The 12,816-nt window shown below is 42.7% G+C and overlaps 1 protein-coding gene across 2 annotated transcripts in view; it reads left to right on the plus strand.

Moving 5' to 3' along the window:
* The window catches only part of scaper (S-phase cyclin A-associated protein in the ER), a 133,531-nt gene that overhangs the window by 56,119 nt on the left and 64,596 nt on the right, over positions 1-12,816 (plus strand). For both annotated transcript variants that reach the window (XM_029757625.1, XM_029757627.1), the window contains one exon: positions 201-308. In XM_029757625.1, coding sequence (XP_029613485.1) covers positions 201-308 — 108 coding nt within the window. The remainder of the gene's footprint in view (positions 1-200; positions 309-12,816) is intronic.

The raw sequence follows: 12,816 nt of genomic DNA on the forward strand, positions 1-12,816 counted from the left end.
ACACCTACTAAAATATTAGGTCTCACTATTTATTCAGTTTGTGAGTGGAGGTGGAGAGGAACCATTCTGTAAGATCTTATTAAAAACCAGTTGTAATGTATAGTTGTAGTTGCTTCCCATGGGGGGTGGGGACCTTGTTGACCCCCTCTGCCTCTGTCTCCATTGTCCTCAGCAGTAACCTCTGACCTGTGTGTTTGTAGATCACCACGGAGGTGCACCTGTACAGCCACACCAAGGGCAAGAGGCACCAGCAGGCCGTGAGAGACAGCAGTAGCATCCAGGGACGGGAGCTCTCCGATGAGGAAGTGGTGCGTACACCTAAGCACTTAAAGGCCCAGTGCAGTTAAAAAAAAAAAAAAAATCCTGTTTTTTATATATATATATATATATATATATATATATATATATATATATATAAAATCTCCACACTGTTGGATAATACTGTGAAATTGTGAAAATTCTGATCATGCCCTTTTAGTGTAAGAGCTGTTTGAAAAGACCGCCTGAAAATTCAACCTGTTTTGGTGGGATGGAGTTTTCGCCTGCCTGGTGACATCACCAGGCAGTAAATTGGTTAATAGACCAATAAGAAAGAGTTCCAAAACCCTACCAATAACAGCTAGTTTTCAGTTTTCCCCTCCCCACTCAGAACAGTCCAAGCAAAATTCTTGAGAAATTGCCCTTTGCTATGAAGCTGTTTTTATGTTTTTGACCATTGTTTTCAATCAAAATCATACTAAGGTACTTAATTGTTACCCATAATTTTAATATGATTTAATATTGAGATGAAAAGGGATGCATATATCCTTTTCAAAGGAAGTCTTACCTCAAATATTCAGATATTGTCTGTGATATTAAATTAAGGTTGTTGTTGTTTATGACAGGCTCATTATTATTGTTTGAATCCCATCATATAATGTTCGGCTCTCTCGCTGGCTTTGTGAGATTATAAAGGGGCCCTGAAATGTAAACAGTTAGTGTTCAGTGACTCAGTTGAGGGATGACATCACCCCCATATCTATAGGCCGTTCTGTAACAGAGCACTTTTCATGGGAAGGCTGCTTGTTAACCTCTAGGGGACCCTTTCCCGTTCTTATCCCGTTAACGGGATTGATTTTGACAACAGCCAGTGGAAAATCAGAGCGCCAACTTCAAAACAGCTAAAATCTCATAATGCCATTTTCTCAAACAATCAACTATTTTACACCATTTTAAAGATAAGACTCTCGTTAATCCAACCACATTGTCCGATTTCAAAAAGGCTTTACGGCGATAGCATAAAATTTGATTATGTTAGGACAGTTCCAACACAAGAAAAACCACAGCCATTTTCCTAGCAAGGACAGGCGTCACAAATACCAGAAATTCAGCTAAAATGATGCACTAACCTTTGACGATCTTCATCAGATGACACTCCTAGGACATTATGTTACACAATACATGTATGTTTTGCTCGATAAAGTTCATATTTATATCCAAAAACAGCATTTTACATTGGCGCGTAATGTTGAGAAATGTTTTCCCTCCAAACCTCCCGCTGAATGAGCACAATGAGCACACATATTACAGAAATACTCATCATAAACATTGATCAATATAGAAGTGTTATGCACAGAATTATAGATACACTTCTCCTAAATTTATCCCCTTTGTCAGATTTCAAAAAAGGTTCACGGCGAAAGCACAATTTGCAATAATCTGAGTACAGCCCAGAAGACACCAATAACAAGCTAACAGAAACCTGCCATCTTGGAGTCAATAAAACTAAGAAATGACATTATAAATATTCACTTACCTTTGATTATCTTCATCAGAAGGCACTCCCAGGAACCCCAGCTCCACAATAAATGTTCGATAAAGTTAATATTTATGTCCATTTTGTTCGCGCGTTAGGTTCACTATCCAAATCCACAACGCGCATGCTTACTTAGTCCAGACGAAAAGTAAAAAGTTATACTACAGTTTGTAGAAACATGTCAAACGATGTATAGAATCAATCTTTAGGTTGTTTTTATCATATATCTTGAATAAAATTCCAACTGTTTTAGAAACTTTAGAGTGTTTTCTATCCAAATCTACTAATAATATGCATATTCTAGTTTCTGGGCCAGAGTAGTAACCTGTTCAAATTGGGTACGTTTTTCATCCGGCCGTGAAAATACTGCCCCCTAGCCCCAACAGGTTTTAAAGGAAGGAGGCTTCTCAACCTTCTCTGCAATATGAGATTTCCTTTTCACCATGCTGCTCTTTGTGAGGCTGACAACTGTTGGTGCTATATGCAAAACCTTTGGCCCCAGCAGATCCTTCATTCAAACCTGTTCTCACTGGCTGATCATTAATCCCACCACCTTCCACTCTAAATCATTTGCTTTCCAACTGACGCCTATTTCTCTGTTTGACAGTATGATAAACAAGGCATTGGCAATGAAGGCATGCAACTTTCCAATACAGTACTATGGCCACAGCCAGTATCACACTACCTCTTCAGACTGCCTTTAAACCATGCAATGTAGGCTATGCTTTACAATAGTAGTGGCTGGTGGGGTACGAAATGGCTTAGCTAATGGGTCCAAACGATTGTAGTGTATGTACTATGGATTATCAGCATGGTGTTCCCTGCGTAATAATGGCTCTTCTTTGTTGTAATTGGATGAGACAAGACAACTGTACTGGACATGCTCTTGTCATTTACTACGCTATGTTTCAATTATGGGCTATTCAGCCCTGCTTTTGTCCCACATTTTCATTCAGCTTTTGAGGGCAATCAAGCAGGCGTTGGAGAAATGTCCTGGGATTTTTGTTTAGATAGACTATGCTGGCCTTTCTTTATTTATGTCCTGCTCATTTTGGTGTGCAGTATTTCATTCATGCAACTGCCAACAATTTTCCAGCAGCTAGTTCCATAACTCTTGCTGGAATGAAAGATTTTTAATTAAAATGAAGATGGTTGGCTGAACTTTACAGAGGTCACTACATAGTTTTTCAGTGGAAGCGGGCCGGCAGATGCCCCAAGGCTTCATATTTAGTCATTTTCTCTCATTTTCAAGGACTTGCGAATTAAATAGAAAATACAATGATTATCAACAGGGCTGGATCGATGTGCCAAGAGAACGGCTGGGATTGCAATCACTCTTTACTTACACTTATTAGTTGTCAAATGTCCTGTTTTAATGATATATGCAATGTCCAGGGCCCCTCGGGTTGGACATATTGGATTTATTTATTGGTCACCCTTGACACAGCAGCACAAAAACACCAGTGACCTCTCCAAGGGAATACTCATCCCTTCCCAGCCCCCTCCTGCACCCTCAGCTGGGCCTCTGAGAATGGGGCTGTGGGACAGGCCTGGGCCAAAAGAGGGATCACTAGGCTGTGATGGACTCCAGCTTCTGGGTATGAGTGTTGACCTCCTGGAGCCAGCAGTAAACAAGGGTGGTGTTGATGATGAATCCCTTCTGGTGGCCAGAGACCCCTGTTGAAATACACAGAGTGCCAGCTGAAGTACCCCTGTCTCTGCCAGGCTGTTAGAACAAAGTGTACAGAGCTGTAAAGAGACCGTTTCAACTAGTTGAAGGAGTGAAGTTGCAGTTCAGATTTCCTGGAAGATAAAATGTAAAATAAATAATAATAATAAAATAAAATGAAAGACTTCTAAAAATGGAAGGCATTAAACATTGAAAGATGCATAGAGAATGAATGTGCATTTTTTTGTAACTCTGTCATATTTATCATGTTCTGTGTTGAAAGTGCTACTTGAATGTCACAGAAAGGATTCCGTTCCATAAAACAAAGGTCCTGTGAGCAAGTTGCATGGATGGTGTGTGTGTGTAGCTGGATCAAGTACCTAACATGACATACCGCTGTCTATTTCACACCAAGTGCAAAGCCAACCTCTGAGTCATGTGTCTTAGATTGTGCTCTAAAGAGGCCTGTTCTCTGGGCGCTGTGGGTGTGTGATGTTTAGAAAGACCTCTGGTTACTCCCTCCAGAACAGAGGAGAAGCAGTGTGTGGTAGGTATTGTGAGGGAGCCCTGCCCTCAGGCCTTGCTCTGTGGCCTATTGTCTTCCTGCTTCATCCAGACACCTGTCTGTCACACATCCTCATCAGATGACCTGTCATGATACAAAATAATCTTATAGTTAAGTTCAAATAAAAGCATTAGGCAATGACATGGTCATGATATCAATTCATTCTGTAGATGAGTTAATATTTAAGATCCTTTCTGTCTTTTAATGTGATTTCTGAGATGGCTCATGTTTTTGAACAATTCCGTTAAGTAAATGTAATGAGCATTGGAGGGGATAGGCTCTCAGAGAGATTACTGAACAGCTGCCTCTCAAGCAAGGCAGAGACACGGTCATGACTGAAAGGCTCAAGAATTTCCTAGCCTATCCATTGCACCGATGTCCCTGGGATACAGAGGCATCTTCAAGACAGTCTTGCGAGCACGGGGTACTCTTTTTCTTTTTTTTTCTGACATAATGGGATGTGGCCCCTTGAAAACGCCTCGGCTATGGCATGTTTGTCTGTTAGGGTAGGGTACACTACAACTTTTTAAATGCTGATACAAAAACTTCTCTGGAGATACAAACGGGCATTTTACTTGTCTGTAAAGGAATGCCACGTCTGAAGCGGGACTAACGTCCATCACTAGGCGACCAGGGGCTTTCCGAGTGGCGCAGTGGTTTAAGGGACTGCATCGCAGTGCTAGCTGTGCTGCTAGAAATCCTGGTTTGAGTCCAGGCTCTGTTGCAGCCGGCCGCGACCAGGAGACCCATGAGGCGGCGCACAATTGGCCCTGCGTCATCTGTGTTAGGGGAGAGTTTGGCCGGATGGGATGTTCTTGTCCCATCGCGCACTAGCGACTCCTGTGGCAGGGCGGGCACAGTGCACGCTGACACGGTCACCAGGTGTACGGTGTTTCCTCCGACACAGTGAAGTGGCTGGCTTCCGGGTTAAGCGGGCATTGTGTCAAGAAGCAGTGCGGCTGGGTTGTGTTTCAGAGGACGCATGGCTCTCGACCATCGCCTCTCCCGAATCCGTACAGGAGTTGCAGCGATGGGACAAGACTGTAACTACCAATTGGATACCACGAAATTGGGTAAAATAATTAATAATAATAATCACTAGACGACCAGAACAAATAATCTCGAACAACTGCACCTTGCCAGCTGCCTGCGTGCAGACCACTCTCTCCTAAAAAAGTACTTTAAAGTTTCACTGACCAAGACATTTAGTAGCTGCACATCAATCAGGAAAATGTATTGTTGCCAGGGAAACGATACAGAACATTCTATGCCACAGCAGAATTCTACTGTCTGAAAAGGTACAGACGCATGTGATGCGACACTTTAATTGTCTGAAAGGTTATTGTCGCTATCGATATGTTACTGTAACTGCATTCTGTCTGTAAAGGATTGTGGTAGATGTAACGAAAAACAGTTTTTAAATGGCTGTTTAAATGTTAAGCAAAATTGTCCATTTGTCACATCCCTAGTAGTGATGGTAGGAATGGCCTGCCAGGTAGAATCCAAGAGTGTGCAGAGCCGGAGATGCCCAGCCCTGAGAGGGTGGAGAGGAGGATCTGATGGTTCACAGTGTTGAAGGCAGCGGATAGATCTAGGAGGATGAGATCAGAAGAGAGAGAGTCCGCTTTGGCAGTGCGGAGAGCCTCTGTAACCGAGAAGAGCAGTCTCGGATGAGTGACCTGTCTTGAAGGCTGACTGGTTAGGTTCAAGGAGCTCGTTCTGAGAGAGTGAGATAATTGGTCAGAGACGGCACGCTCAAGTGTTTTGGAAAGAAAAAGTGATAGCGTTTTTTAAACGTTTTTTTTTTTACTTTGTATTGAATTTTTAACACCAGCATTTACAAAATAATTGCACTTGTAAGTTATTTGGTAGTAATATAAAACAACACATCAAAGACAATACAGCAAAACAAAGAGAGAGACAGACATATACAAAAAAGAAAGAGACAAAAAAAATATATATATTTTGATACAGTTGTTATAGGTCAACAAGCACAGATAATACAGTCCTTAACATCCGAGATGTCGTGTATGCACATACCAGGCCTCTTACATCACCAATATATAAATATACATCACCCTGGAACTGCAGGGAAATGTAGTTTTAATGTAAGAAAAGAAGGGAGCCCACATTGCATAGAATTTGTCTACAGACCCATTGAGTGTTTAATTTTTTCCAACTTTATGCAATTCAAAATGGATTTAATCCAAAGAGCATGAGAAGGGGGTGCAGAGGATTTCCATCTAAGTAAAATGAATTGTCTCGCTAACAAAGTGACAAAGGAAATTACATCCTTATTCATTTTGGTCAATTGTATTGTGGGTAAGGAAACCCCAAATAGTGCAATAAAAGGGTCGGGCTCGATCTGTGTGCCGCTTAATTCTGAGAGTGTGTTAAAGATGTCTTTCCAGAAACCAACAAGAAACAACATGTGTACATGATTAGCAGGAGATTGATTACATCGTACACAATTAGGGTTCACATCCTTGTATATTTTGGATAATCTTGCTTTGGTCCAGTGGGCCTTATGAATGAGTTTGCATTGAATGCGCAAATAGAAGAGCTATGTACCCTTTTGAGTGTCCCTTCCCATAGTTCATCAGATATTTCCTCACCCAGTTCCTCCTCCCATGAGGATTTAATATTGTTTAATGAGATGGTTTTGTTATATCTAGCCTAGCTGTAGAAGAACACACGTCTGCACGGTTTCACATTGTACATCACTCTGACGTTTAATGACATGTGCCACTCATCCTGACAACCCATTCATCCGTAAAGCAGCACACTGTCGTAAACCATAACAACGTATAGTATGACGTACAGCACGTCGTACCATACATAACATCCCCCCCCCCTTTCCAAAACCAGGGACTGGTACCATATATAAAATGTCCATAGGGCAAGAACCTAGAGTGATAACTGTAAGAAATAAAACATTAACCTTTAAAACGGAAGGACCCTCCAAACTAACCAGTTCAGTCCATTAACCTGGAGGTTGACTAAGACACCTACCGGAGCCTAAGAATGAAAAGAGGTTAAGTAGTCCCCCAGATGAGCAGGGCGAGTTCGTGCCCGCATAGGCCTTTCTTCAACCGCCACCGCTTGTGGCTCTGGCCCTTGGGGAGCCCACAGAGGCTGGGGCTCGGGTGGTAGTGGTGGGGGAGGTCCACCGGATGGACCTCCCCCAGGGGGGGGAAATGTTATGTATGGTACGACGTGCTGTACGTCATACTATACGTTGTTATGGTTTACGACAGTGTGCTGCTTTACGGATGAATGGGTTGTCAGGATGAGTGGCACATGTCATTAAACGTCAGAGTGATGTACAATGTGAAACCGTGCAGACGTGTGTTCTTCTACAGCTAGGCTAGATATAACATTTCCCCCCCCTTTCCAAAACCAGGGACTGGTACCATATATAAAATGTCCATAGGGCAAGAACCTAGAGTGATAACTGTAAGAAATAAAACATTAACCTTTAAAACGGAAGGACCCTCCAAACTAACCAGTTCAGTCCATTAACCTGGAGGTTGACTAAGACACCTGATGTACAATGTGAATGATGGCAGATGCTTGGTGCCGTAGTGTACTGGGACCTGGAGGGTGCCTACAATGTCTATCTTGGATCTACCGTACCCACACAGGGCAGTGGAGGGCTGTTGGAGTGGTAGGTGACTGAAAAACTTGTAGTAAGTTGCAAGGTTGAGCAATGACACCGCAGCGCCAGTATCCAGCAGTAAAGGCAAACCCACCTCACCCAGCTGCACAGTGCATGTCCTGAATGACACATGGTTGGTGGAGACAGTTCGAATTTCCGTGCGTTCATGTTGAGAGTGAGATGAAACTAAGGGCCTGTGCTGGGTGGAGCTAGTAGCTGGGGCAGAACGACACACTTTTGCAAAGTGATTGTATTTTGAACAGTTCTTGCATATTTTCCCACGGGCTGGGCAGTTTGAAGCCCTTGAATTGTGAGAGCTAGCCCCACAGTTGCCACAGCTACTTCTGTTCGTTTGTCTGTGTGCCTGCTGCACGGGCATGCCGGTGTCTGTGTCCATGCAGCTATCAACGTGGGAGGCCATGCACAGCGCGTGATCGTTGTAGTGCGCCTGCTCGGGCTGAAGCTGCTGTGTGAGAATGGCTGGGGGCCGAGTGTATGCTGCAGATCTGTCTGTTAGCATAGTAGAGCATTCCAACGCCGCTTCAACCTGGAGTGCTATTTTAATAGCTCCATCTAGTTGTAAATTATCCGATTCCAAAAGTAGTTTCTCCCTTGTCTTTTCACATAACGTCCCCTCTATCAACTGATCCCTGATGATCTCGTCCTGAAGTGTCCCATAGTTACAAGAGCTAGCCAAATCCCTCAGATTAGCCACGTAGCTTTGAATGGACTCACCCGGCCGTTGGTGTCTCTTCCGTAGCCGGTAGCGTCGGAGGAGCACTCGCTCTTTCCCGGCGAAGTGGTTCCGTAGGAGGCTGACTGCGGCAGTGAATGTAGGAGCCGATCCAAGCGCTCTGAAAATCCTTTGTCCCTCTGTACCAAGGCAGTGACGGAGCAGTGCTGTCCTCCGCTTGTCGGAGATTGTAGAAAGGTCCATAGCTTCGATATAAGTGTTAAAGCTATCAAGCCAGTTATTCCACGGGACTGGAGGTTCGCCAGGCACGGCGAGGAATGGTGCCGGCGGTGGTAAATTGAATTCATCCCATCCTCGTCGCCAATGTTATATCTAGCCTAGCTGTAGAAGAACACACGTCTGCACGGTTTCACATTGTACATCACTCTGACGTTTAATGACATGTGCCACTCATCCTGACAACCCATTCATCCGTAAAGCAGCACACTGTCGTAAACCATAACAACGTATAGTATGACGTACAGCACGTCGTACCATACATAACAGGTTTGTAGTGAGAAAATGTGACTACATTATTGACAAGGTGCCTTTCAGAGTAGAAAGTGGGATAAGAAATGTTGAACTGGGTTTCACCAGGAAGGGTGGGGAATCCTGGATCTATGCTGTGGATGTAACTCCGGACGTGTAAGAACCTAAAGAAATGATGTCTGGGGAGACCAGATTTAGCTGATCATTTTTCAAACGTACTAAATGTATTGTTAATATGCAGATCCCTGAATCTTTTAATACTGAGACTAGACCATGTTGAGAAAGCACCATCAACCATAGATAGGGGCCTGGTATGTGCATACACGACATCTCAGATGGCCTTCCCTGTGGCTCAGTTGGTAGAGCATGGTGTTTGCAACGCCAGCATGGTGTGTGCAACGCCAGGGTTGTGGGTTTGATTCCCACGGTGGGCCAGTACAATTATTATTATTTTTTTAATGCATGAAATGAAAATGAAATGTATGTATTCACTACTGTAAGTCGCTCTGGATAAGAGCGTCTGCTAAATGACTAAAATGTAAAATGGGGGGGAGAGCTGGGTTTGAGGCTACCGGAGCCAAAGAAGATATTGTCTGAAACCCAAAGTGGCGCCTAAATTGAATCCAGATCTTCAATGTTGTTTTGACACATCTATTTTTAGTGAAGGAGGAGTAAGGGCCTGTATGGAGGAGTGAGCGAGGGAAGATAATGATGCCGGTATAGATGAGGCGACCTCCATCTCTAGCCAAATTGGGGGTGGGAATATCTCTCTGCTCTGCAACCAGTACTGAATGATCCTAAGGTTAGCGGCCCAATAATGGAATCTGAAATCGACTTAGTAGACTTAGACCGCCCTCTAGTTTGGGCCTCTGCAAAAGCTGTTTTCGAATCCCGGGGGGATTTTTGTCCCATGTAAAGGGTAGTATTAGGCCGTCCATCTTTTTCAAAAATGTATTGGGAAGAAAAATCGGAAGGCACTGATAGAGATAAGAATTTAGGGAGAGTATTCATTTTAATATAATTAATTATTGCGACTAAGGATAGGTGTAGCAAAGACCAGCGTTCCAAATCGTCCTCAGTACGGGTTACAAGAGGAGCAAAGTTGGCTTGAAAAAGGTTTTCAAATCTGATTGTGACATGTACCCCTGAGATAAATAAAACTACTGTGAGCAATTTTAAATGGCAAGTTATGTAAAGGGGAATTTTTTGCGGCCATATTAAGCGGCATCAATTCGCTTTTACTAAGATTCAGTTTATACCCTAAGTGACCGAAGAATGCGAAAGTGGCAAGGGCAGCAGGAACAGAGACAGAAAGGTTGGATGTGTATAATAATACATCCTCTGCATATAAAGACAGTTTGTGTTCGTGTCCATATCTGACTATACCTTTGAGGGGGTTGGAGCGAAGTGCTATTGCAAGTGGTTCTATGGCAAGGGCAAACAGTAAAGGTATTTCCATTCCACCCGGTCAAACGCTTTCTCCGCATCCAGGGATATAATGGCTTCAGAGGTATTGGTGACAGAAGGATTATATATAATATTAAATAATCATCGAAGATTGAAGAATGAGTGTCTATTTTTAATAAATCCTGTTTGATCCGGAGAGATAATTGATGGGGGGACTGTTTCTAGACGCATTGCCAGAAGTTTGGCTAGAATTTTATAGTCAACATTTAGCAGGCTAATTGGACAGTATGATACACAGTCAAGAGGGTCTTTGTTTTTTTTAAGAATAAGGCAAATGGTTGCTTGAGTGAGAGTCTGTGGGAGAGAACCATTTACAAATGCTTCATTGTAAATTTCACTTAGAATAGGGGCTATTTTGGAGAAACTTTTTGACGTGAGAATTATCAAGTGTTTGGTTCTTGAGGAGGGGAGTGACTGGCCATTTTGAAGTCAGAGGACGCAGCTAGTGGTCAGGGATGAGTTGGTGAGGAATGGGAGAAGGCCTCCAGAGAGGGTCTGGAGAAAGGAGGGGATGGGGTCGACCTGCGGATACAGAGGAAGAGAAGGTAGAAAGGATGATAGGTCCTCCGGAAGTTTAGTTTTCCTCCATTTACGCTCAGATGCCCGCAGGCCTGTTCTGTAAGCTCGCAAGGAGTCATTCAACCACGGAGCAAGAGGGGAGGGCCGGGAGTAAAGAGGACAGTGCTAGTCATAGGTTGCAGAAAGGGAGGAGAATAGGGTCGAAGAGGCAGAATGAGAAGGGAGAAGGATTTAGCAGGAGGGAGAAATGATATCAGAGGAGGGGGGGAGAAGGAGAGCGACGACGCATGACCATTGGGTAGGGCCTGATTTGGCTAGGGTTGGAGGAGAGGGAGATGGAACAGGAAACCAATATTTTCAGAATACTCTAAAGTCTCAGGATATATAATTAACGTGAAAAATAAATGATAATGGCAATAGGAAAAATAATAACTCATGATCTACAGGAATCCTTTGTGGACCACAAAAAATAACAAATACTTAGAATGCTTAATAAGTGACAACAAAGAACAAATATATAAAGTTAACTTTATCCCTTAACCGTATGAAAGCAAATCTATTTAAATGGAACTCATGTATGATTTATTATAAATACCTCACATGCGACTAAGACTAAGCAATTAGTCCAACTCTATTACTAATCAAATGTATTGTAAAGGAAACAAAAACATGCTACATGTAGCCAGTAGGCCTTTTAGAATAATGCAAAACATATTGATTTTATCTAGCGACTCATACGATGCCAGCCCACTGAATGAACATGTGGAATGGGCGAAAATTGTGCAAGTTACTTCACAATCGAATTTAAATTAGGCATAGCTGAGGTTGATTTTAATTTAGAACAATAGTGTAATGTTGAATTTTGTGTTATGCCTATTTATCAGCGTTGGTGCTCATTTTAATCATTTGACCACGCGCCTTGCGTGATACATTCTCTTTTATGTTTTACTTTGTAAAGTCAGCCTGCACAGCCGGCCCATTTGAAACTATACCAAAATGAATTTCAAACATAATAAGAGTTAGCCTATAGACAAGATTGCATTGACAATCTGATGAGTGACAATATTAGGCCTATCAGTTGTGAAATTGTACGTGAAGAGATGGGTAACATCTTGTAATTGACAGATGCAGGGAAAGGATCATCACTTTATCAAATCCTCCTTCAGTCACATGCAGGTATAACATTTTGATTTCTATATAGTATCTGAAATAGCACATTCTGCAGTTTATATGACTCTTACTTTTTGTCAACTCAAAATTCAGGTGAAGCTCTTTTTCCAAATTTAACTTTTTCCAAGAATATCCGTGCTGTCCATGCTTTCAGCACATGACCACTCACGTGGCAGCATTGTTCTGGCTACTAACCAAAAACTAGTAACATAATAAACGTAAAATTACAATATGCTATTCTATCTTCGATGGATAAATGGGCGATAGAAACTGATAATTGTGCATGTGACTTCAGTTAAGTTTTGGTTAGTCGCTGATGTCCAAACCAAGTACTTGCTCAATGGCTTTCCATATCAGGAGAAAGGTGAAACCAGGCCAGCGGGTGAGCGACTGTCTGAGACTGTGGTTTTGAGATTCATGGAGCCTTACATGGGCAAATCTGACCATGGACAACTTCTTCACATCAATTTCCCTGGCAGACAAGTTGATTGCAAAGAAGACTAGCCTGCTCAGAACTGTGAACAAAACGGGCGAGAGCTGCCCCCGACTGTGCAAACCAACATACCAGCTGTGCTGTACTCCACATCAGTGAAGGAGAGTGGTAAAACAACACTCACTGGTGTACAGATGTCAAGTAAATAAGTGTTTCATCTAGGGATGCACGATATATCGGTGAACATATCAGAATCGGGCGATATTAGCTAAAAATACCAACATCAGTATCGGCCCGATGTCTAGTTTAAAGCCGATG

Source organism: Salmo trutta, chromosome 7, assembly GCF_901001165.1.
Source record: "Salmo trutta chromosome 7, fSalTru1.1, whole genome shotgun sequence".
Taxonomy (NCBI): Eukaryota; Metazoa; Chordata; class Actinopteri; order Salmoniformes; family Salmonidae; genus Salmo; species Salmo trutta.